Raw genomic sequence first — 27347 nt, forward strand, 5'->3', positions numbered from 1 at the left:
TTTCCCCTGAATCATAACTTGGACTAGAGAATGACACAGGGTCAAATTTTTCCCCATCCCTGCAGGCACTCAATGTCCCCATCCCCACAGGTTTTGTCCCTGTCCCATTCCTGTAAGCTGTGCATTAACCGCACAAGCCTCGAACACAGGATTTTAAAGGGTCGTGGTTTGTGCAGATGAAGACGGAGCTTAGGCATTGATGGAATGAGGCATTATGACATCACAATCTGAGCTATAGAACGTTGCTATTATGATTTTAAAGGGTTTGAGGCTTGTGCAGATGAGGACGGAGCTTAGGCGTTGATGGAATGAGGCATTATGACATCACAATCTGAGCTATAGAACGTTGCTATTATGATTTTAAAGGGTTTGAGGCTTGTGCAGATGAGGACGGAGCTTAGGCGTTGATGGAATGAGGCATTATGACATCACAATCTCAGCTCTAGAATGTTACTTTTGATTTTAAAGGGTTTTGAGGCTTGTGCAGATGAGGACGGAGCTTAGGCATTGGTGGAATGAGGCATTATGACATCACAATCTCAGCTCTAGAATGTTGCTACATATGATTTTAAAGCGTTTGAGGCTTGTGCAGATGAGGACGGACCTTAGACATTGGTGGAATGAGGCATTATGACATCACAATCTGAGCTCTAGAATGTTGCTACTTATGGTTTTAAAGGGTCTGAGGCTTGTGCAGATGAGGACAGACCTTAGACATTGGTGGAATGAGGCATTATGACATCACAATCTGAGCTCTAGAATGTTGTTACTTATGGTTTTAAAGGATTTGAGGCTTGTGCAGATGAGGACGGAGCTTAGGCATTGGTGGAATGAGGCATTATGACATCACAATCTGAGCTCTAGAATGTTGCTACTTATGATTTTAAAGCGGTTGAGGCTTGTGCAGATGAGGACAGAGCTTGCAGGAATGGGCCAGAAAAAGAACTCGCGGAGACGGGGAAAATTTGTCCCCATGTAATTCTCTAACTTGGGCGTTCATGTCATAATGCCTCATTCCACCAGTAAAACAGCTGCTCATGCTGGATCTTTCCAGCACAGTCATCCGTCTCATGTATTTTTGAACAGAAAATAAGTAGAACTTTAAGGTGAGATGGACATTCGTTTTGGACGTTCTGATATGGACGTGCTTTTGAAAATGCCCGTGTGTCTTCACAAAATATCCTCACAAAACCAGCAGAAATTATGAGTCCACATACCTTCTTGGGAATAAGTGTAAACATGTACACATCAAGTCCATGCAGATACACACATTTTATGACATGCGTACATCGTGACCCTGCCTAAGGTTGACTGCACCCCCTGGTAGGGTTACCATATGGCTCCAGACAAAGGAAGATGGATTGAGACATCTGGGTTTTACTTTCATCGAAAGCAATGGAAGTCAAACCCAGATGTCTCAATCTGGCCTTTTTCTGGAGCCATATGGTAACCCTACCCCCAGCAACATGCATGGGTCACAGAAAAATAAGTGCCTTCTCGTCAGTGCATGTTCTTTTACACCTGAATACTGTGGTAAGAGGTGGACTGTGGTAGCAGATGGCTTCGCCTGATCTGTACTCTAAGTCATGCTAGACTTCAGTTTTGTTGTACCTCAAAAATTTTGCCTTTCCATTACTCAAGAACTTCTTCATTTATCATTCTAGTGACAGGAGTCCTGTCTTTCATATCACAGCAGATCACAGCTCAGACACCCATAGGCTCATGACATCATTATTCCAATCTGAGAGAATGGGAAGTAAAGGAAACCCCTAAACGTAGAGTACTGGGTTTGAATGTGCAAGCTCATTCTAGTTCCATCATTACATACAGTACAATTTAGTTAGTTTGGGTTTGGTTAACTTTGCACCACTCTTACCATCCCAACATTGGGAGTGAAGGCAGCAGGTCCTCCTTTTCAAACCAGATACCACCTAACTAGCAGCAGCTCTCCCCTCCCCCCAACTTATGGCTTTGCTTCCTACATCAGTCTGGCTAATCTACTGTAAGTATGATATCCTGTCCAATCAGGAAATGGAAATCCTGCCCATCTCCATTTCTAAACACAGCCCAACCCAGTATAAGGCATCATAGAATACGTTTTAGTTTGCTATTTCAAAACAGTAGCACCTCTCAGTCTAAAGATCTTCCAAGGTAGCCCTGTTAGAACTTGGTTTCATGTCCTTGATACACTGACCAAATTCTGCATAGGAACTCTTCTGCATCCTCTCTGGGTCTTTACCTAACCTGAAAGAAATTTGTTTCAAAGGGATCTAGCTATCAACATATCATATACATAACAGCACCCTGCTGTGTAAATAAATATATTCCCATAGACAGGACACAGCAGCAAAAAAAAAAAAACATGCTGTATTTACTGAGAAAAGTCAAAGCCAAAAGATGTAAGAACATAAGCATAAGAAATGCCTCTGCTGGGTCAGACCTGGGGTCCATCGTGCCCAGCAGCCCGCTCACGTGGCGGCCCAACAGGTCCAGGACCTGTACAGTGACATGGGATTAGAACTTAACATAAAGAAGACGAAGATTATGAACACGGAAAATGATGAAGATTTTGAGATTGAAGGCCATAGAATAGAAGTTGTAAAGGATTTCGATCTCCTGGGCTCTTTTGTAGACAAAGAAGCAACTAGCAGGGAGGAAATACTCTGCAGAATAGCAATTCATCGCTCTTCAGTGAAGGCTCTCAACAAAGTATTCAAAGTCAAGGAGGTAACACTCCAAACAAAGATCAGATTTGTCCACGCACTCATTTTCTCAGTGATCCTTATGGATGCAAAAGATGGACACTACAGAAACAAGATAGAAAGAAGATTGATTCATTTGAGCTTTAGTGCTGGAAAAGGATTTTAGGCAGGCCGTGGACTTCCAGAAGAACTAACAAATCGATTCTGGAAGAGATAAAACCGCCTATGCCACTTGAAGCCCAAATGACGAAGTTACGGCTGTCCTATGTTGGTCACACCATCAGAAGAACATCACATTTGGGAAGATTGAAGGAACCAGGTGGAGAGGGTGACCTGCAATCAGATGGCTGGACATGTTGAAAACAACCATGGGGGATGACGCTGGAGGACCTTTCTGGACTAGCACAAAACCAATTTCTTTTTAGATCTGTAATTCATCAAGTCACTAGGACTCAAGCCCGAGTTGATGGCATCTATCAATAACAGACAGAACATCAGTAGAGCACTGGGGCATCAGTGTAGGGGAGACAGCACACTGGACAGAGACACCTAGGAGCAGCCAGCTCTAGGGTTTAACCACCCTCTTGGTCTTTCTGATAATATTCAAGCACTGGAGTAGAGTTTGGAGCTGGGGTTAGTCCCTCCTTAGTCTTTTGACCAGTATCTATTGGGTGTGTGCTAAGAGCTGAGCTCAATATCTTCTGAATACACAAACCTATACATGATGAAGGCTAAATGCCTTGCGACCCAGCCCCACCGATAAGGTTACGATCACCAAAGTAAAAATATTAAGCCCCCTGTTAAAAGAAAATGCAAAACCAATCCATGCCGTGACACTACTTGACTTCAAGAAAAACTGTATTTTGACCTAACAGAGCCCTAAAAGGTAGTTTGTTTGCGGTGTAGCAACACAAATGGCCGACAAAGTGAATGTTTTAAAGAAACAACTGACAAACTAGAAAGGTTAAGAAAAGTCTTAAGGCTTCTGAATCTCCCTTCCTATAGGCACACCTCGCCAGTCAAGTTTTCATGATTTATTAGATAAATTTACACATACTGGGAAACCCACTGTATGTAAATCTCTCTCTTGCATATTAATTGGTAATCCTAAAAAGCCGACTGGCTAGGTGTGCCTCCAGGAGAGTGTTGAGAAACACCGAGTTCGAATATTAAACTATTACCAGTACTCCGCTTTCCTTCTGCTGCAACAGTGGACATTACAGTCTACAACCGAACAAAGAGCTCAAATATTTTCTTAGTTAAATATTTACCTTCCATCACTTAACAAAATTTATTTTTATTATAAACTTATTGAAATAAAATTATTTACTTATTTATTCATTCATTTAGCCCAGGGGTGTCAAAGTCCCTCCTCGAGGGCCGCAATCCAGTCGGGTTTTCAGGATTTCCCCAATGAATATGCATGAGATCTATTAGCATAGAATGAAAGCAGTGCATGCAAATAGATCTCATGCATATTCATTGGGGAAATCCTGAAAACCCGACTGGATTGCCACCCTCGAGGAGGGACTTTGACACCCCTGATTTAGCCCATCCTCCCAAAGGAGCCTAGAACAGGTTACAAGAGTACATTCACAGTATAAGAGGACAAATTTTAGTGGAAAATAGGCTTGGCGGATTCAATTGCAGTATTTTCAGTATTGACACAGCATAACATAGAGGTAAAAAGCTTTTGCTTTGCAGGTGTGCACATGGTTGAATTATGGCATTTTGGTTCCGTTGAGTGTCACAGATAAGTTTTACTGGGAACGACTATGGATTTTAGAATGTAGTACAATCTGGGACTGATGTGCTGCAGTTTTTCGATATGTGGGTGAATTGTAAAGGCACATCAAACGTCCTGTCAAAAATCAAGATTTTTTTTTTTTTTTTACGTGTTCACACATCTATACAAAGAAGACCTAGGATGTTTACCCTTACAGCTTGCCCTTCAAATCCTGGTATCACTTCCGTAAAAGCAACTCCATCCCTCCACTGCTAAGTATTTTGTGAAGTTAACCCCAAACTCTGCAAATACATTACTCAGAATTTGCATAGCAAACCCTCCATACGGTTCAGAGGACACACACAGCAAGAACCAAGCATTGTAAGACATAGGTCACCACAGCACCTCCTAGTGGAAAAGCCAAACAAACCAGATTGCTGTACATCTCCGCCCACAACCTACATGCCAGTAGAATCCCCCCAACACAGAACAAACTAACTCTCACCAATTAGAGAATGAAGGACCAAAAATTAGACATGTTAATCCTGAGAAGTCAGCTTCTATGAGCAGCAGAACACAGGAGAAATACAATTTTCATCCTTTATTACATAAAATACAAAGATCTTAAGAATTACAGTGCCAAAACTAATATTTTTCAGTCACGTTTCTGGACCAGGCCAGGAGCAGTGATCATGGACCAAGATGGAGCAGGATGCATTTCTAGCGCAGGCTGGTGTCAACAGTGATTGTGGTAGAAGCACAGATAGGGAAGGCCGTGGCGAGCTTTGTATTAGACAATGACACAAATTTGTCCCCATGAATTTTGTCTGTCCCACTCCTGTAAGCTCTGCCTTAACCATGCAAGCCTCGAACACTTATGATTTTAAAGCATTTGAGGCTTGTGCAGATGAGGACAGACCTTGCAGGAACGGGGCAGGGACAGGAAAAAAACTCGCGGGGACGGGATGGGAAAAGGAGTTCCCGCGGGGACAGGGAAAATTTGTCCCCGTGTCATTCTCTACTTTGCATGGGCAGCCACATAGGGCACAAAGGAAGTGAGGCATCAAAACTGCACCCCATTCATTGCTCCCTCTGCTTGTCTGTGATGCACTGGGAGGGGCAAGGATACTGGAGGCATGTCACATAGGGTGCATGTCTAACTCAAGACACTCCTGCTGGTGGGATGCAGTCATGGTGACTGTGTTGAGGGAGACGGACTACAACATTTCCAGCGTGGTCTGATCACTGGGAAGCAGAATTAGAGAGTTATGTTCTCCCCATCCTGCCAGCATGCTCGTGGTTGGTAAGAAAAGAATGGTCCTGCTGTCTGGGTCAGGTTTTTCATGACAGTTTCTAGTACTTCAGTAGTCAAGTGTGTCCTAGGGAACAGTGATTCCCAAACCTGGCCTGGGGGACACCCAGCCAATCAGTTTTCAAGATATCCACAAAGAATATTCATAAGAATGATTTGCAAGTCAATTTCTCTCATACATATTCATTGCGGATATTTAGAAAGCCCGGTAAAAACACTTCCTGTTTTCTTTAAAATAAAAAAAGTGTTTGTTTCTATGGGTGCTTTGGTCTCCATTCAATTTCTCTTATCTAACAGCTTCTATAACTTCCATGCATATTCCACTTCCTCTCACTGAAGGGTCTCTGCTCTCCAGATGATTAAAGTTTCACTGCTACCAGCTCCCTCACCCCTAGGTTCCCCACTTTATGGACATTGTCTTCCATCTGGCTGAAGGATTGCAGGGAGCTGATGAGATGTTTTAACATTTCCTGTGTAAATTTGCAGCCTGAACAAATAGTCTAGTGGTGTCAGGTCTCTTTCACCTCAGGCTCTTTCCTTCTAAACCACAACCACTCTCACCTATGAGCCGGTGGAAGACTTCCAGAGCAGGATCATGTGACTACAAATGACTGGCATGTAAAAATATCAAAAATATATATATTGTACATGTATCTAAGAAGTGTCATTTTTAAATAAAAATTGTAATGTAATTCTAAAATTACATTAAAATACAGAAAAGCTCCGTCTTGAAGTGGTTAAAATGTCTCCTTTGCTACTTTTGCTGATGGAGTAAGTGGCCATCGTCTACTCTACTTTAAGTTACAGTAACTTTGCAGACGTTGTAACACATGCTAACCTTGTATGATTTTTTTTTTAAGTTTAATTTGTTGAAGACCCAAAACAATAATGTGTAGTGACATCTTTGGGTTGACCTTATAGCATGCACTAGCCTCTCAGCAGGTCCTGTGACTGAGGTTTCTCACTATGGGCACTACCCAAACTGAACTTTTTTTTTCCACTGCCCCACTAACTATACAACTAATACATTATATATAACAGAGTCTTATTTAAAAGATAATCCTGTCACTGACAATCGAGAACTACATGCAAATTACCCGATGTTAATAAGAGCTGAGAGGACAGTCCTAGGGCTACAAGTTCCTTCCCTGCCACTCAAAAAGGCACAAATAAGTGTTCCAAAACATCTAGAAATGTTATCTCACGGGGCACAGCTGTTGAATCAAATATGCATATGACATCAATCAATTTGTACCTCGCTTAATCTATTGTAAACCGCATAGAACTTAATGGTATTGCGGTATATAAACTGTTATTATTATTATCTTCTTTCTGATCCCAGTCATATAACATGTTGTTGCACACCTGGAGTGTAGGGAACAGGTGAAATAAACAAAAGTTATTCACAGGTACTGGTACCTCCCCTCTTGAGAACAATAAAGTATTGGGCTGTGTTAATGTTCTCATTAGGAGGGGCCGCTGAAAAGCTCTGTCTATAGAAACATAGAAATAGACGGCAGATAAGGGCCACAGCCCATCAAGTCTGCTTACTCCAGTGACCCTCCCTATCTATCTTTGCGGATAGATCCCACATGTCTATCCCATCTGGCCTTAAAATCTGGCACACTGCTGGCCTCAATAACCTGAAGTGGAAGACTATTCCAGCGATCAACCACCCTTTCAGTGAAGAAGAACTTCCTAGTGTCACTGTGCAGTTTCCCGCCCCTAATTTTCCACGAATGCCCCCTTGTTGCTGCGGGACCCTTGAAGAAGATGTCTTCTTCCACCTTGATGCGGCCCTTGAGATACTTGAATGGCTCGATCATATCTCCCCTCTCTCTACGTTCCTCGAGTGAGTAGAGCTGCAATTTCCCTAACCGCTCCTCGTACGGGAGCTCCTTGAGTCCCGAGACCATCCTGGTGGCCATTCTCTGGACCGATTCCAGTCTCAGCACATCCTTGCGGTAATGCGGCCTCCAGAATTGCACACAGTACTCTAGGTGCGGTCTCACCATGGATCTATACAGTGGCATAATGACTTCAGGTTTACGGCTGACAAAACTCCTGCGTATGCAACCTATGATTTGCCTTGCTTTGGATGAAGCTTGCTCCACTTGATTTGCAGACTTCATGTCTTCCCTGACAATCACCCCTAAGTCTCCGTCCAAACAACAAAGTTGGAGCACTCCATCAAGGGCTATACACGTAGTTCAACCGTTTTCCCACTTTTTTTGTTCCATCGGAAAATATGGAACGAAAAAAGTGGAAAATCATTGGACTGATGGAGATTGCCCCAACTTTTTGGGTTGGGTTGAGAACTTTTCAGTGGCCCCTCGTAATCAAGTTGCATAGAGGAGGACAACAGCACTACTTTGTGAACAAGATATTTTCAACAAGAGTTGCATGTCAAAAAAGGCCACATCCCAACAGAAAGTACTAAATATGTATCACAAGGTAGGAGCCAGTGTTGAAAGATGGACAAACGTGCTTGCTTTTCACTGATTGGTTGGTGTTCTTTTTTTTTTTTTTTTGGTGGGGGAAGTGAGGTTTAATGTCAGACTCCTATGTATGTCTTCCTGTACAGCACACATGTCAAACACAAGGCCCGGGGGCCGAATCCGGCCCCCCCTGGCCATTTTATGTGGCCCGCAGCGACTGTGCTGCATTTAAGCGCCTGACTGTGCAGCCTCAGTCCCAGTGGCGCTCCAAACTCCTCACCACGCTACCTCAGGATCCATTTGCAGGCAGAAGAACCCAGTCCCAGTGTAAAAGCTAGGTTGGAGCAAGGCGCTCCACACAAGTGCCTAACTGCGCCAAAGGTGTCTAAAAGTGAGGAAAGATCTCTGCTTCTACTCCTTTTACTCCTTCTACTCCTTTTACTCCTGCTTCTACTCCTTTTACTAAGCCGCGTTAGGGCCTTAACACACGCTAAATTGCCGCGTGCGCTAGACCTTAACGCCAGCATTGAACTGGCGTTATTCTAGAAGCGAAAGACGTAAGAAGACTTGAGGCGGTCCAGAGGAGGGCGACGAAAATGATAGGAGGCTTGCGCCAGAAGACGTATGAGGAGAGACTGGAAGCCCTGAATATGTATATCCTAGAGGAAAGGAGAGACAGGGGAGATATGATTCAGACGTTCAAATACTTAAAGGGTATTAACGTAGAACAAAATCTTTTCCAGAGAAAGGAAAATGGTAAAACCAGAGGACATAATTTGAGGTTGAGGGGTGGTAGATTCAGGGGCAATGTTAGGAAATTCTACTTTACGGAGAGGGTGGTGGATGCCTGGAATGCGCTCCCGAGAGAGGTGGTGGAGAGGAAAACGGTGACGGAGTTCAAAGAAGTGTGGGATGAACACAGAAGATTTAGAATCAGAAAATAATATTAAATATTGAACTAGGCCAGTTACTGGGCAGACTTGCACGGTCTGTGTCTGTGTATGGCCGTTTGGAGGAGGATGGGCAGGGGAGGGCTTCAATGGCTGGGAGGGTGTAGATGGGCTGGAGTAAGTCTTAACAGAGATTTCGGCAGTTGGAACCCAAGCACAGTACCGGGTAAAGCTTTGGATTCTCGCCCAGAGATAGCTAAGAAGAAAAAAAAAAAAAAAAAAATTTAAATTGAATCAGGTTGGGCAGACTGGATGGACCATTCGGGTCTTTATCTGCCGTCATCTACTATGTTACTATGTTAAGCGTCGCGCGCGGTAATTTTGTGCGTGCACTAAAAACGCTAGCGTACCTTAGTAAAAGGAGCCCAAAGTATCTTAATAAAAAATTTGGCCCGCAACTTAAGCCTGTGTTTTAGATTCCGGCCCCTTATGTGGTTGAGTTTGACACCCCTGCCGTACAGCCATAGTGACCATTCATGGGAAGCTTTGCCCAAGGATGTTTAAATGAAAGAGGAAGGACTCTATAGAGCGCTAGATGGGATTGATGATTTCCCACATAAATACAATCACCTTTTCAAATGTAGTCACTCTTTTTAGCCAGACCATTTAAAAAAAAAATTTATTTCCCGAGGTAAAACTCTCGGTGGCAGAACTAGTGATGTCGCCATTTATTAGCACGAGGAAGTAAAATGAAGGGAAATTCAGAGCTCAGATGCCCTCTTTTTTCTGCTCTGCCACTTCTCCATCTTCCTTGCTCAGGGCATGAAGTAAATCCACTGCCGACTCTAAGGATGCAATTTAACTCTCATGAACCAAAGCCAAGGAGAGTTGTGATTTTGAAAACAAGATTTATTTCTTTCTGGAATTTCAAAGGCAGAACATATAGTCCATTACAGAAGAGCCAGTCTTAACTTTCACAACCAAGAATGACACACTTCTGGCCCTGCCCAACAGCCCATCCCCACCCCTGCAATGCCTCAGTGTGGTCGCACACGGTTTAAGCATAGTACTGCAAGTTGGCTTTCTTCTTGGCTTGAACCTCCAGGATGCCTTCCATGTAATCCTCATGTGTAAGTTCGGTTGCGCCTCTGCGGAGTGCAATCATCCCCTGCAGCAAATGAAGAAATGGTCAGTGGAGCCGCAACGCTATGGATAATCCTTCTTGTACCCGATACCAATCGCACTCTTATGTCCCAACATAAAACATTCATTCAGTTAATATACACATCCTTCCCTTAGGGCATGGCTTCTCATTTCCACAGCTCTTCCAGAACCCCCAATTTTTTCTCATCAGAAGACGGATAATAATATTTTACACAGTAATTAATACACCAGTTTTTTATTTATTCAATTTTCTAGACCGTTCTCCCAGGAGAGCTCAGAACGGTTTACATGAGATTATTCAGGTACTCAAGCATTTTTTCTTGTCTGTCCTTGTGGGCTCACAATCTTATCTAATGTACCTGGGGCAATGAGGGGATTAAGCGACTTGCCCAGGGTCACAAGGAGCAACGTGGATTTGAACCCACAACCCCAGGGTGCTGAGGCTGTAGCTTTAACCACTGCGCCACACTCTCCCCAGTATCAGGAACAGATGACCCACCAGCCCTCAAGCCTGCATATACCACAACAGAGTACTCACTGCTTCAACACATACTGCTTTACACTGAGCACCATTAAAGTCATCTGTACAGCGAGCAAGTTCTTCATAGTTCACATCAGGACTGTAAGGAAAATAAAAGAATATGGAATGAAGAATCCTACTGTCAGGCACGACCAACAAAGTCTGGCACTGCACTTATCTGAAGCGTCTAAAGCACTTTTACAGCGGGGCCCTAAATGCATGATTTCTATGATGCTCCGAGAGTCACACTAGGACTTCAGCTGCATGATCTCTTAACGCTGTGCATTCAGGTCCTGACAGGGTTTCTAATGCGGTGTCATTGTGCAGGACCAACAGAATGAAACAAGCTTCCAGTGACGCTCCGATAGTCAAAATGATTTATGTCAATTTAAGAAACTGTTAAAATGTCATCTGTTTTGCCAGATGAAATATGCGCATTGAGGTATTTATTTGTCAGGAAGACTGGATTTAAATGATCCTCTCAGGAAATTGTAAAGAAAACTTATGTTAAGTAATGATGATGTTTTACTGTAATATATGTGGTATTATGAATGTTAAGTTATTGTTTTAATTATGAATGTACTGTTGTGCTTTGTATAAAGGCAGAATGTAAGTAAGAAACTGTAACTGTACTGTTACAATTATGCTAAACTTCAGGCAGTTTTCTCTCTTTTGTACCTAACGTTCATTTTCCTGGAATGGATCTGCATTATTCGAGCTCTGGCCTCCTCATTGGGCATTGGAAATTCAATCTTCCGATCCAGTCGCCCAGACCGGAGCAGGGCAGGATCCAGAATATCCACCCGGTTTGTGGCAGCAATTACCTAAGAATGAGGATTAGGAGATAAAGAGGAAACAAATAAGAGGAGAAGGGAAAAAAGAGCGTGGAGCAAAAGATCACAAACAGCCTCGAAGCAAGGAAGTACGAGTTGCTCGGTTCATTTGTGCAGCTCCCTCTACTGACTTTCTTGTCTTTCCTAAGTTCCAGCTGGTCTCATCCAATGAATCTTCTCTGCTCCAGTATGAAACCTTGTAAGAACATAAGAAGTTGCCTCCGCCGAGGCAGACCAGAGGTCCATCTTGCCCAGCGGTCCGCTCCCGTGGCGGCCCATCGGGCATATTGCCTGTGAATTTCAATTACAAACGAAACTCTGGAAGACCAATGTTCATGACGCTACTTTTATTCAGTTAATCTGTTAAAATACCTTCTGATAACGACCCCAGATTACAAAACTTTCAGAAAAGAAATAAAGGCTATACTTTTCAAAAAATCCCTGAAAAAGTCCTAACCTCTCAAGCTTCCTTCTTTCATCCCTCTAACTCCCCGAACCCCCAAATCAACCTGCTCAACTCTTTTTCCCCCAAAAAGGACCAGAAATCTTTTTGTTAAACACCCTCTTTAACTCTTTTGTAATCTGCCTTGAACCGCAAGGTAATGGCGGAATAGAAATCCCTAATGTAATGTAAAATACAATGTCCACATTTATCATTGGAGGATCCAACACTGTTTCGGTAAAACACACCTTCCTCGGGGATCCTGTAATATCAATTTCAGGAAAATGGGATATGCAGTCTGAATATTTTGATGCTTTGAGCCAAAACACGGCCCGTGTTGGGTCCTCCAATGACAAATGTGGACATTGTATTTTAATGGATTAACTGAATAAAAGAAGCGTCAAGAACGGAGAAATTAGGTTCTTACCTGCTAATTTACTTTCTTTTAGCTTCTCCAGACCAGTAGAGGTTAATCTTTACGAATGGTTATATATCCAATCATGAATTGGTCTTCCACAGTTTCGTTTGTTTGGATTTGTCCTTTTTCTTCTGTGGAAACTTGGATCTTCTCTTCTTGCCGTGAATTTCAATTACACTCATTTCAAGTTTATTTGTTATGCTGCCTAATTACCTAAGCAGCAGATTACATTAAAACAGAGTGGAATCAAAGTATACACACACGCAGAAACTCCATCTAATGAAGACCAACAGCAAACAGAAAGCTAACCAAACTGGCAATGCCATACATGTCTCTAGCAAGGCCCGTTATCTCTGTTTGCATCGTATCAGAAGTGGCGTTTTACCTTAACTTGTGTATTAGGCTGAAATCCGTCCAACTGATTTAAAAGTTCCAACATGGTCCTCTGCACCTCTCTATCACCAGCCTTCTCACTGTCAAACCTAGAGGCAAAGACAGTTACCAAGTGACTAGTAAAGCCATTCTTACAAAATACACTGCATGCTGTCACACTTAGCACAGTGATAAGGAGGAAACAATGTGCCAGAAAGACTGCCGGTTCACGTACTAAAACTTCCAATGCAGAACAACCTCTTGAGGTGTTTCCTTTACAAAGCAGGGCTACAAGCTCCAGGGGGAGACCCATTACTGCTCTCCATGTTGTTTATTAAGACAAGTCAGCCTGTAGTTTCCTACATGGGGAATAAGTGAACCAGAGACAATGTTTAAACAGTCGCCGACTCCACAGGGCCCTCATCATTCTCCCACTGTCAGAAGCTCCCCAGCTTTGAAATGTATCTGTACAGCTTTCCTTCAGTTCATAGACCAGATTCTTCAAAGCAGATCTGGTTGAACAAGGTTTTCGGAGGAGGTTTATCTGCAAGTAATGCCAGCTTACATGTCTGCCATCTCCAGAGAGAACATTAAAATATTTTTATTTTCTCTCATTAAGTTCACAGGGGAAGAAGGTAGCATCCCTGCCTAGTTCTTCTGTTCAGTATAACACACCCCATTTAATATTAACTCTGGTTTTAGCCTGCCAATAAAGTGTCTGAATTTAGCACCAGATACAAAAAGAGAAAAGCTTGGCAATCTAGGAAGTTTCTGAATAAAGTTGAGGAAAAGGAAGTGTTAGTAACATAGAAACATGATGGCAGATAAAGGCCTAATGGCCCAGCCACAGTAACCATTATCTCTTCCTCTCTCTAAGAGATCCCACGTGCCTATCCCAGGCTTTCTTGAATTCAGACAGTCTCTTTCTCCACCACCTCTTCCGGGAGACTGTTCCACGAATCTACCACCCTTTCTGTAAAAAAGTATTGCCATAGATTACTCCTGAGCCTATCACCTCTTAACTTCATCCTATGCCCTCTCATTTCAAAGCAGATGAAAGGATATGCAGATGTATGATTTAGAGTTTTTATGTTTTGGGTTATGTTAATTGTTGGGGGGAAATTGTTTAATATATTTTGTTTTAATTGTGTTTCTTTAATTTACTAAAGGATGCCAACAGTGAAGTAGGTTGGAAAAAGATAGTTCAGATTAGGGAGAATGGGTCTTATGAATCTTCAATATGATTTTATTTGTAAAATCCACCTTAAGATTTTAAATTAAATGGAAATAAATACGTATATTAAAATGGTGTAAGAAACACTTTGAGCAAGAGCAATTTGATGTTTCAACATCTTTTCGAGATGCTTCTATTGTTGGTAATAGTCTTGTCACAAATAGTGAAAGAAATCTTGAGAAATGACTTGGAAACCAGATTAGCAATGCAAGAATGTCTTACACTACCAGACAGAATTAAGTCGCTTCCCTCTCCAACATCTGAAGTAGTTTAGCAACTTCCTGACTGACAGGACCGAAACAAGGCTCTTCTAGGATTTTAAGAACCCAAAGTTCAAAGGTATGGGGTAAATGATCTCTTAGATCTGTACCCACACTGATGAAAGCAGAAATCCTAGCACCATTCACCGCCCAGAGACCTGAAGGGCAAGGTTCCTGCATCAGCATACTAGCAAACACTCCAATGTACCCAACACAGGGAATAGCATTTACAAAGGTCAGGCACTAAAAAAATTATTTAGGGCAGGGGTGTCCAATGTCGGTCCTCGAGGGCCGCAGTCCAGTCGGGTTTTCAGGATTTCCCCAATGAATATGCATGAGATCTATTTGCATGCACTGCTTTCAATGCATATTCATTGGGGAAATCCTGAAAACCCGACTGGATTGCGGCCCTCGAGGACCGACATTGGACACCCCTGATTTAGGGAGTCGATATTGCCTGCTAATAAAGACTACAACATTCTAAAAATTCCTTTTGGGATGCTGATGGTGACAGGAATAACAGCTTAGCCATCTTGCTCCCTTCCAATCCATCCAGAATTCGGCTGCACAACTCATATTCTGGGAGTTCCGCTTTACTCACGTAAGTCCCTCCTATCTGTGCCCTTCTCTTCAACTGCCATCTCCAGACTCCGTCCCTTCTACCTTGTTGCGCCGTATGCTTGGAACAACCTGCCTGAATCCCTCTGGCAGTGTTCGAGGCATAGTTAAAAGCCCACCACTTTGAGAGTGTTTTCAACTCCTAACTCCTCTCACCTTGAGTTCTGCATCCTCAGTCATGTCTGTCTAAGTCAGTGGTTCCCAACCCTGTCCTGGAGGACCACCAGGCCAATCGGGTTTTCAGGATAGCCCTAATGAATATGCATGGAGCAGATTTGCATGCCTCTCACTTCCATTATATGCAAATCTCTCTCATGTATATTCATTAGGGCTAGCCTGAAAACCCGATTGGCCTGGTGGTCCTCCAGGACAGGGTTGGGAACCACTGGTCTAATTTATATTGGAAACTCTTCCAAGCAGATATCATATATAAATGTCAAAATGTACAGCGCCATGTACACCTTTCAGCACTATATAAGTGATAAGTAGTAGTAGCCCTAACTATGCATGATATCATCATCAAAGGTTTCAAATGACCAATAATGCTCTGGGAAGTACCAGACACCCTGCCAAAAAATGGAATTGGAATCAAATTAGTACAGACAATGTGAAAAATTATTTCCCCAACATCAGCAGGAAAGATAAGATCATGCTAAAGCCTAAACCTGTAGCCCTTTCATTAGCACCCAAAGGATATACAAATTTAAAGCTCTTATGTCTATGGCCAGAAGCCGTCACGTCACAAGAAAGCGACACTCACCTCTTAGTACCAATGGCATCCAGTTCATCAATGAAGATGATAGAAGGAGCTTTTTCTTTAGCCAGTGCAAAGGCATCACGCACCAGTTTGGCACCATCTCCAATGAACATCTGTACCAGCTGGGGGCCTGCCAATTTCAGGAAAGTGGCCTGCAGAAGAAAACAATGAGAAAAAAAGAATGAATGGCACATTCGATACGGAGCAACACACAACACAAGTATAGCTTGAAGTCATTTATCTCTGCAAACTCTCAAAAAGATTTTTCCTGCTCCTACACAGTCAAAGGAATGGCGGAATGCATCTGCCCTTAACGTGCTCCTCACCTTTGTCTGAGCAGCACAAGCTCTGGCCAGTAGGGTTTTCCCTGTGCCTGGAGGACCATACATCAATACCCCCTTGGGAGGCTGGATGCCAAGATTCTCAAACTTCTCCTTGTGATTCATTGGTAGCACAATCGCCTCCACCAGCTGCGCAGGTAGGAAAAAAACCCATACAATCATATGCACATATTACTCAGCACTCTTCCTTCTACACCCATTATTAAAGCACTCAATATACTTTTCCCATGCACTCCCCCCCACCTTATCATAAAGCAGTCCATGGAGTTCCTGTGCCTTTCCTTCCCACTTATAGGGCATTCCTTATATCTGGATGCCTCTACGATAATATAAAGAATCAATTTACGTATGCATTTCCTGCCCTCATATCTAGCAGTTCAAATATTCTGCATGTCCTTTACCCAAGAAAAAGAATGGCTTATATAACCAGACAAAGTCGCTTCCATTATATACAGGGCTCATATTTTTATATGGAGGCTCAAGGAACTTAACTCTTGGATCTGTTTGTCAAGCCCGCCAATGTCACTGTATTGCTCTGTGGGTCTCTCATCCACTTCCATTGCTTTGACTCGAGAATCATATTCTGTAGGCAAAGTCTCCAGAATCAGGTAAGAGTCCTTGTTTACACCCTGAAGACACAACCAACCAAGACATCACTCAACAAGGGAAGGACAAAATATCTCCGATTGAAGTAGTATAGCATAGTACATTAATGAACAATCAGTAAAAGTCATACATGCGATCTTGCTTCTGATTAATGCATGCTTCTAGGGTCTCTGTGTAGTTGTGGCACATATCAGTTTTTTTAAAGGGCCATGGGTAAACAGAGTGAAAATATAACAGATCTTAATTGTGATCAGCTTTATGCTACCTGCATCCTTCTACTGAAAAAGTAATTGACCACCACCCAAACACCAAATGGTATTCCATTAAGGCCATAAGAACATAAGAAAAACCTTACTGGGCCAGACCAATGGTCCATCAAGCCCAGTAGCCTGTTCTCACAGTGCCCAATCCAGGTCCTTAGGACCAGGCCAAAACCCAAGGAGTAACAACATTCCATGCTACCGATCCAGGGCAAGCAGAGGCTTCCTCCATGTCTTTCTCAATAACAGACTATGGATTTTTCCTCCAGGAAATTGTCCAGACCTTTTTTAAAACCAGCTACGCTATCCGCTCTTACCACAACGCAATGCGTTCCACAGCTTCACTATTCTCCGAGTGAAAAAATATTTCCTCCTATTGGTTTTAAAAGTATTTCCCTGGTACTTCAGAGAGTGTCCCCTATTCTTTGTAATTTTTGACAGAGTGAAAAATTGATCCACTTGTATCCGTTCTACTCCACTCAGGATTTTGTAGACTTCAATCCTATCTCCCCTCAGGCATCTCTTTTCCAAGCTGAAGAGCCCTAACCGTTTGAGTCTTTCCTCATACGAAAGGAGTTCCATCCACTTTGTCATCTTGGTTGCTCTTCTTTGAACCTTTTCTAGTGCTGCTATATCTTTCTTGAGAAAAGAATACCAGAATTAAACAATACTCCAGGTGAGGTCACACCATGGAGCGATTCAGGAGCATTATAACATTCTTAGTCTTATTAACCATCCCTTTTTTAAATAATTCCTAGCATCCTGTTTGCTTTTTTGGCCGCAGCCACCGCACATTGGGTGGAAGGTTTCATTGTATTGTCTACTATGACACCCAGATCCTTTTCTTGGGCGCTAACCCCCAAGGTGACCAGGAACTGCTACAGCAGAAAAAGTAGAGTCAGACTTATGTCATCGTTTACTTTAAATTGTATACAGATCCAATACCAAATCAGCCATCAATGCTGGGTTCAACCATTTGTGATTCAAAAGAACAAACTAACTTAAACATTTCAACAGTGTGAAGTGTAATATAAAAAAATGGTCAATAGTAAATTTGTTTTTACAGTTCTCCCAGAATGTATTTTATTCCCAATCATAGAGCTGCATAGGGAAGTTTTCTCTTTTCCAAAATAGCTGTAAAAATATGTGAGTTTTCTGACATTTTCTCATGAATGGAGCAAACTTTTAACTACTCTTTCTATCCATCATTATCCTGCAACTTCAAATAAGACCCATCTCTCTGTCTGCATAGTGTGATCCATAAAGTAGCCACCAAACCAGGAAGACTTGGAGATTGGGGAAGAGGAACCCGAACTATAGCTACGTGATGCTGGGTTTTATGTTAGGAGTCACTGCCCAGGAAAAGGGTCTAGGTGTCATCATTGAGGATACGTTGAAACTCTCAGTTCTCAGCGTGCAGCAGTGACTAAGAAAGCAAACAGAATCTCAGGAATTTTCAGGAAAGGAATGGCCATACCTCGAATACTGGGTGCAATTCTGGTCACCATATCTCAAAAAAGATATAGCGAAATTAAAAAAGGTAGAGAAAGATGACAAAAATGATAAAAGTGATGGGACAATTTCCCTTTATGGAAAGGCTAAAACGTTTAGTGCTCTTCAGCCAGGAGAACAGATGGCTCAGGGGAGATATGATAGAGGTCGATAAAATACTGAGTGAAGTGAAACGGATAGATATGAATTGCTTGTTTACTCTTTCCAAAAATAATAGGACTAAGTAATACATTTAAAACAAACTGAAGAAAATATTTCTTCACTCAACATGTAATTAAACTCTGGAATTTGTTACCAGAGAATGTGGTGAAAGCAGTTAAGTTTAGCACGGTTTAAAAAAGGTTTCGATAATAAATTTTCTAATAATAGCTTATAGACTTTTCTTTTAAGATGGACTTGGGGAAATCCACTGCTTATGCCTAAGATAAGTAGCATAAAATCAGTTTTACTCAAGAAAATCTTGCTAGTTACTTGTGAACTGGGTTGGCCATTGTTGGAAACAGGATATTGAGCTTGAAAGATCTTTGAACTGTCTCCTGAATGGCAGCTCTTATATCCTTGTGTAAAAATAAGATCAAGCTCTCACCACTAGGTCTCCTGGCTTCAGTTTATCTGCATCAACCAATCCAATCACAGGCAGGAAGTATGTCTATTAGAAAAAAAAAAGTAAATTTTTAGTATGTCCCAAAGGAGACTGAGCCCTGGGGCCAAAGTCCATTATATACCCACTGTGGAAGACCTCCCCCTCATGATCAAAGCCTACAGCACCAGCTTTAATCCACCAAATAATGTCCATCAGGACATTATTTTAATCAAGCTCTCAATACTACAAAAGACTCTTAAATAACGAAGCCTCTACATAGATTAATTTATATTATCAGATGCTTGAGTCTAAAGAATTATTTGTTCAAAAATGTACTGTAATTTAGGTTTAACAGAAGGATTTCATTCATTCACATCAAAAGATACAATTAACAAAAAATATAATAATAAGACGGAGAAAAACAAACCTCATACACAGGTGACCGGGACTACACAAGTACCTTAAGCCACCCATGTCATCACTGGTTTGAGAAAATACTCCGTACATAAATATATAAATGTCCTCTCATTCATTTCAAAATTCAAATTTTATATTTCCAAATTGCAGTACGTTTTTGAACAAATAATTTTTTCAGATAATTACGACTGTATCCCTATATATATTAGCTGAGTCTGAAGAATAACATTTCCTTATGTTCCTTAGAATGGACATCAATCCACACATTAATTGACACCCAAGTGCATATATTTCTCTGTTACTCTCATACTACAAAATGCAAGAGATAATGATCAAATACCCGGTTTCTTTTACTCAAGCAATTATTTCTACCTGTATGTTTTTCTTTTTTCATTATATATTTATTTGATTTTCCATAAACATCCAAGCATATTAATCTTCTACAGATAGTGTGGTTAACCAATAAAAAAGGCATAGTTCATTAAACAAACAATAAGGATACCATACTAAGTGAAAAAAGTAGTATAGTTATAATTAATTAATCACACTCAAGTCCACTATCAAATCCAAGAATTAATGAGTAACAACTTTTCAGGAAAAATAAAGTTATAATGAAACTTAAATGTCTGTTGCTAAACCAGGAGCCCAAAATTTATTCATGAGTGATTATTGTTGTTATAGTTCAGTGGTCTCAAACTTCAAGTTTCAAGTTTATTATGGGCCTTGATAAATCGCTTAATCGGATATTCTAAGCGATTTACATTTAAAATTTACAATGTAAAATCAAAGAACAATAATAATGCAATACATAATAATACATACAATTTAAATAATGGCTAAAATATTCTAAATTTAAACAATATAAAACACTAGGAAGGGAGGGATGAAATATAATTTTAAAGTAAAGAAGAAACATTAAGGGCATATACAAAAAGGATAGACAGTAATTAAAACATGTTCAACCAAATGATTAATTCATGAAATATAAAATTATGTAAAAAAGGCATCTTTAAAAAGAAAAGTTGTGGGTCGGGGGCCACATGCGGCCCGCCAGGTCCTATTTTGAGGCCCTCGGTATGTTTATCATAATCACAAAGTAAAATAAAACAGTTTCTTGATCATATATCTCTTTAGCTATAAATTACAAAATTATTATTAAGACTTAGCCAAAAGGAAAGATTTAGAAACTATAAAGAATTTTACCTCATGCAAAACTGTCATTTCTTTAATAAGACATTAACTATTTTTTCTGTGGCCCTCCAAGTACCTCCAAATCCAAAATGTGGCCCTGCAAATGGTTTCAGTTTGAGACCACTGTTATAGTTCCTTTTTTTTCTGCTCGTTTTTGAGATATAAATGATGTCAAATGGCTCAGATCAAGGAAAACTACCTGTATGTTTTTCAAGGGCAAATTTCAAAAGGAAAACTGAATGTTATTTGGTGAATATGAACTATGTATTGTAAACCGCTTAGATCCTTTTAGGCTGTTATGAGGTATATAAAGTTCTTAATAAACTTATCTGCAGTACCTAGGCTCTGCCTTTACAGATGGAAGCAAAACAAACCTAGCAGCACTTTATCAGGGTCTGGCTCATTAGGGACCAACCCAGTTGTTTTCCTTCACATTTCTCTGCTGCTGTTTATCAAATGAGGAGGAGGAGGAAGAAAGTAAAATAGATTGAAACAGAACCTCGAAAACTATATTGAAATAGAGCAGGGGTAGGGAACTCCGGTCCTCGAGAGCCGTATTCCAGTCGGGTTTTCAGGATTTCCCCAATGAATAAGCATGCACTGCTTTCAATGTATATTCATTGGGGAAATCCTGAAAACCCGACTGGAATACGGCTCTCGAGGACTGGAGTTCCCTACCCCTGAAATAGAGATTAATTACATTTCATTTCATTTTAAAGCTTGTGCGTGTGCAGATACACATAACTTTGAGCAACATTTCACTTTTGTCAAACTCAGTGATGCAGAAATACAGCTATGCAAATACAATCAAGATGAGCCAAGTCCACGATTCATGCTGACTGAAAGCAATCATCAACTAGCTCTGTTTGGCACATCAGCGATCCAGCATCTTCAAAAATTTGAGGTATCGATAAAATGGACCTACATAATATCAAGTGCTTTCTATTTTTTACCCCTGGTATTATCCTTCAACTGCATCCACTCTCTTATTATTTCAAAACTAGACTACTGCAACTCACTATACAAAGGTATTTGCCAGAAAGTTATCAAAAGTCTTCAATTAATCCAAAATACTGCCATTAAAGTCATAACAAATTCTAAAAAATACGACCATGTCACCTCTCTCTTAAAAAAAGCTCACTGGCTTCCAATTCCTCATAAAATAACTTATAAAATCACCATCCTAACATTCAAAACCCAAAAGACCAAAGAACCTGCCTTTATCAATAAGACTCCTCATTCCTCACGATCCACCTAGAGCCCTAAGATCCGCCACTCAACACTTATTCCACGTGCCCTCTTTAAAAATTGGCACTTGACGGGCCACCACTTTCTCTGTAACGGCCCCTCTGATCTGGAATTCATTGCCAATTAATATTAGGGCAGAACAAAACCTGGACAAGTTCAAAGGAGGACTAACATGCTTCCTTTTCAAAGACGCCTTTGAATAACGATTTCTTCTTTCCTTTGATTTTCTCTTTTTTAGCTCCAACATTAAATAGGCCCCTCCCCCCTCCTCATGTTTCTTTCCATTTATGTCTGCTTTTCTTTTAAATATTGTAATTCTCAAACTTACCTTTCGTTTTTATTGTACGTCCATATTACATCCTGTCTAATTAGTCTTTGTTCGTGCCCCTTTTTAAATATTGTAAAACACTTAGAATGTTTTGATAAGCATTTAAACAAATTTTAATAAAACTTGGAAACACTTTTTTTTATTTTTTAGAATACACATACATACCTTAACATTTTTTAATTATTAAAAAGGCACCCTTTATTGAAGTCTGAAATTCCCAGACCTTTCTCAGTCAGAAATCTGACAGATAGAAACACAGATTATGCTGGCAGATAAGGACCTTAAATCTAACCAATTTGCCCAGCATGCTCCTCCCTCAAAGCACATCGGTGCTTCCTCCATGCCAACTATTATTATCTGCACACACCATTCCTGGGACACTATTCCATGCATCCAACAAGAAATGTTTCCTTGGGTCATTATGTCACCCTTATCCCATGACCCCTGTTCTAATGCTTTCTTTCCACTAGAAAAGGCCTCCTTCCAGACCCTCCTTCTTCTGTGGTAAATACCTTTAGAATTTTTAGCCTGGTTTAAATCCTTTTGAAGGTTTGGTCTTCAGAACTGTAAACAGTATTCTAAATGAGGTCTTACCAATGATTTACAATGAAAAATTATGAACTCCCAGCATCCTCCTGGTTTTTGCCACTGCCTTAAAAACATGTTTGGCTAACTTAAACCCCAACTCCATAATCCCTCACTTGTTTTAATGTACAACAGAATTTCACCCCCTACACGAGTACCAGTACAAAATACCAAGATCTACTGCCACAGAGCCTCATACCTGGCGGGTGGAGGTTTTAATAACAGCACACTTTCCTTTTCTTTGAGAGTCCAGATCAATGTTGGCACCATCCTCTTCCTGGTCATTTGGGTCCACATCCAAGAGCTGCAAAAATGTAATGGAAATCTGAAATACCGATTCCATTATTTTCCAGGCTGCCATCCTACAGATGGCCTGAAAATCTACTCCACAGTACAGGTGATTTGATTTCTGTATATACTGCTTATCACGACATCACATTAAAGGTGGAATTCTTCCAATCTCCAGATTACAGTTTCCCGAGAAATTTTGAAAGAAATTGATCTAGATGAATTTTTTGCACTTCTCTCAAGCTTAAATGAAATGCTTTCATATTGAACTTTGATTATCCACTGCATTATACCCACTAACTTCATGTCAAGCCCCTTACATACCATGCATAACCTTCACAAGCATACACTCTCCATATCATATACTCTCTAGAACACCTTTTCCTTCCAAAGACTCACTGTTTGTGGCCTGTCAAAAATGGCTTAGAGAGGAGGATGGTCTCACCTCAATGACATTAGAAACCAGATAAGGGAGAGTTTTATTCACTTTAATCTTCTCACTGTTCTCTTTGATCTTATCTTTCATGGCCTGCAACTCATGGGTCACTCGCAAGACTTCACTCTTCATGATCTGAAACACATATTACAGAGGAGTAAGCTATACACAAAATAAATGACAACCTAATGCTGGCCCTAAGCATCTCCTAAGTACAGGTCAATAGAAGAATTGGCATTCAGAGCTAGATTGCCATCACTATGGCCTGGAAAGCATTGGCTACTTATACTGAGGATTAATTAAATCAAAGAAACCAACAATTTTAAATTGAACTTATTTTGTTGTTTTAATCTCTGAATTAAAAGGCTGTAACACATGCCCAAGAGGAATTCATACGGAGAAAAAGGTTTGACAATAAAGCTGCTCCTGAAGCCATTTTGCATATATTCAGGTTTTCTGCAGCATTTTGCAGATTTGCAAAGAATGATTTCTAAACGGTTCTGTGCTTAGTGTGTAATTTGAACAATTACTTATCTTTTGTATGTCACTGGTGAAATGAATGTGATAAATAACATATGCACTCCTTATGTCTAAATTTAAGAATACATTTTTCAGCTGATCAACTGATAAATTTGTTTGCTCACGGTAAGACCATATAAAGTCAATTGTATTTTTTTTAAACTATGACAGAAAAAGCTGTGAAGTAACCCTGTATCAGGTACTAGTAATAGCAGAAATTATAGGCCATCCCAGACAATACCAGAAAATAATGCCCACAGTAGATACTCACATTTACACATTATATATGTGATGCATATGAAGGAATAACCAACCACAAACCATATGACATTTCTTTTGTGGGGGGGGCTTAGTTCTATAACATAGGTGCAAACAAATGTTTAAAATAGTAACACATAAGCATTGCCAAAATGCTGCCTAAGCATTATTGTGTAAATACCTATGAAACCATATACAGCAAGGGTGTCAAAGTCCCTCCTTGAGGGCCGCAATCTAGTCGGGTTTTCAGGATTTCCCCAATGAATATGCATGAGATCTATTAGCACACAATGAAAGCAGTGCATGCAAATAGATCTCATGCATATTCATTGGTGAAATCCTGAAAACCCAAATAGATTGTGGCCCTCGATATACAGTATACCCCAGCGAATCGTGGACTCAGTCTTTCGCGGTATTTTCCGACCGCCTCTTCTGGGAACTAAAGCAGGCTACACCTGCCAAAAATGCAAATGTTTTATCAAGAAATCTTTTATAACGGCAATATTTTAGTGTAGGATAGCTCCACTCTATTTTTGCTCCCCCAAAAAGTTGAGAATCCTGATAGCCCTGCTAAGAGTCAGCCCCATACAATTATTTTAGAAAATATAATTTAGAAAACATTTCCATCAACAATCTATTGAAATATATGGTACTGATCCATAGCAAACCTACATATTGAGAAATACACTGACATTACTCTAACATTTTCTCAGATACCAATTACTTGATTATGGCACATACCAATACAATATCTTGCTCAGAGACTTTTTTTTTCTAATATAGCCTAAGTCAGGATGGCAACTCACACACCTTGATTTCGCTGTCCAGTAGACGTGTACGCTGGATGATCTCTTCTGTGGACATCTTCAGCACTTCCTCCCCAATTCCATCCTGCTGAGAAAGAAAATATCTAAGATGTTATTATACTTGAAGAAAAAAAGCACGGGACTTGACAGCAAAGTAATGATATTTCTTACAGAATTTTCAACCTGGTGAATGTGAGATGCTTTTTTTTTTTTAAAAAGTTTCAGTAACAGAAAATGAATCTTAAATTACTATACAAGTGATCTCCTAACACACATTTGAGCAGATGCTCTGCAGTTACCCTTGGCCATGTAGCATAAGGAGAAAGGGATTGGGACTTAACTACACTCAAAGCAGTTTACATAAACATTTTCCCTATCTGTCCCAGTGGGCTCACAATCTATCCAATGTACCTGGGATAGTGGAAGATTACCATATATATACTTGAATATAAGCCGAAATTTTGAGGACAAAAAAATGTCCCAAAAATGGGTGTCTCAGTTTATATTCGGGCCATCGCCTACCTACCCCCCTCCCGCACCTATTGCAGGCCTCCACAGGGCCTGCTGCAAGACCTGGTGGTCCAGCAGTGGGCTGGAACATGAGGGATCAATCCGTCTCCTGCCCTGGATGAATCCAAAAATCCCCTGCCTCCCTCGTGCACCTCCTGACACCTCGGCGGCCTCGTGGTGGAGGGGACAGGAGGAATTTCTTCTGCCTCCTGTGCCTACTGAAATTGACAACCACACCTCCCTCCCACCTCCCCCAAATACCTTTTGGGTCCCTGGTAGCCAGCCACTTCATGGAGCAGGAGCGATCTTCCTGCCCTCCTGCTCCATTCTAGGCCGCTGGTTGATTGGCTGCTGCAAGTTCTCACAGCAGCCAATCAGCCAGCGGCCTCAAATGGAGCAGGAGGCGCTAGAACTTGCAGCAGCCAATCAGCCAGTGGCCTCAAACAGAGCAGGAGGGCAGAAAGATTGCTCCTGCTCCATGCACTAGCTGGCTACCAGGGACTCGCAAGGCATCGGGAGGGAGGGACATGGTACAGGGCAGTGAGGAAGGGAAGGGAAGGGGGCCAGGGTGCGTAGCCTGACAGGGAGTGAGGGGATCTGGGTGCAGAGCCTGGCAGGGAGGGAAGGAGGCTGGGTGCCGAGCCTGGCAGGGGGCGCTGGGTGCCAATCCTGGCAGGGCACGTGAATATTAAGCCATCTTATATTCGAGTCAACCATTTTTCCTCCTTTTTTTGGGGGGGATGGGGGTCTAGACTTATATTCGAGTCTATACAGTAAACGACTTGCCCAGGGTCAGGGGGAGCAGCCCAGGGTTTAAACCCACAACCTCAGGGTGCTGAGGCTACAGCTTTAACCACTCTCCTCCAGAGCAAAGTTTTCAAAACAACTGAGATCCTAAACACAACCTAAATGGCTCCTCCCTGAATAAAGTATATTGAAGGTGCTCAAACAACGCGCACCTCTACCACGTAGACAAGATAGTGTTGAACAGGCAATACCAGAACAAGGAACAAAATTGACAGAAATAAGAGAACAGTCCTTCCCATAAGTCACTTTCTGCCCCTCTGAGATTTTCTCGAATTACTATTTCAATGTCTCCCCCTCCCCTGGACACATTCTTTTACATTTCTTATTCTATTTTTCACCCACCCCTCTCTACAAGTTTAGAAGGAACCTAGCTCGGCGCTAAACCACCGGTTTTCCTCTATTTGGTCCCGTACCTCCGCTTCATCCCACACCGACGCCATCTTCACCAGCCAGGATCTGAGTAAATCTAGCGCCCGATCTGCCAGGAGCTAATTCCACGCTAACGAACCGCAAAGATCGGTAACCTTTTTGCAGTCCCCGAGCCCAGGAAAACAAAAGTACAGCTGTTGCAGAGACGTTCAGCTCGTACTTTTCTTCTTTCTTTTTCTCCTGATTTTCTTCTTATTTCTCAGGGCCTATCTCGAATGTAACGAATCGGAGTCTTCCAATAGTGCTCCAGACAAGCAAAGTACCACGCGCCCGTCTCTCAATTCTGCTGAGTGTTGCTCGCCGTCGCCATGCTAATGAGGGGCGGAAGTACCAATCGAAGAAACAGGGGGAGGATAGGCGTGCCAGAGGGTGTTAAAGCCCAGCTGGGGCCTGCTGTCGTCTTGGAAACCGATAACGCCGCTGCTTCTTCGCCTTTAGCTTGCTTTGCGGATTTTATTCGCAGGAAATCTCTCGTCTGAAAGCATTTGCATTGCTTATGAGCGGAGGGGTAGAGAAATGGAGCAGAGATTTATTTAT

The 27347-nt window shown here is 41.4% G+C and overlaps 1 protein-coding gene across 2 annotated transcripts; it reads right to left on the minus strand.

The window, feature by feature from the left end:
• Positions 1-9959: 9959 nt before the first annotated feature.
• PSMC3 (proteasome 26S subunit, ATPase 3) lies at positions 9960-27145 on the minus strand. 2 transcript variants are annotated; one of them, XM_033928794.1, is made up of 12 exons: positions 26795-27145; positions 25069-25149; positions 23491-23616; positions 22957-23061; positions 18992-19054; positions 16519-16656; positions 16013-16156; positions 15690-15838; positions 12831-12927; positions 11431-11576; positions 10771-10852; positions 9960-10236 (listed from the first exon to the last, which is right to left on the minus strand). In XM_033928794.1, exons 1-12 carry the CDS (start codon positions 26819-26821, stop codon positions 10126-10128), a joined length of 1269 nt encoding a protein of 422 aa, XP_033784685.1. In that variant the 5' UTR covers positions 26822-27145; the 3' UTR covers positions 9960-10125. The 2 variants fall into 2 exon arrangements, with proteins under 2 accessions (XP_033784685.1, XP_033784684.1); XM_033928793.1 differs by having other exon boundaries at positions 25069-25152; positions 26795-27144.
• Between the last annotated feature and the right edge of the window lie 202 nt (positions 27146-27347).

Source organism: Geotrypetes seraphini, chromosome 19 (genome assembly GCF_902459505.1).
Source record: "Geotrypetes seraphini chromosome 19, aGeoSer1.1, whole genome shotgun sequence".
Lineage (NCBI taxonomy): Eukaryota > Metazoa > Chordata > Amphibia > Gymnophiona > Dermophiidae > Geotrypetes > Geotrypetes seraphini.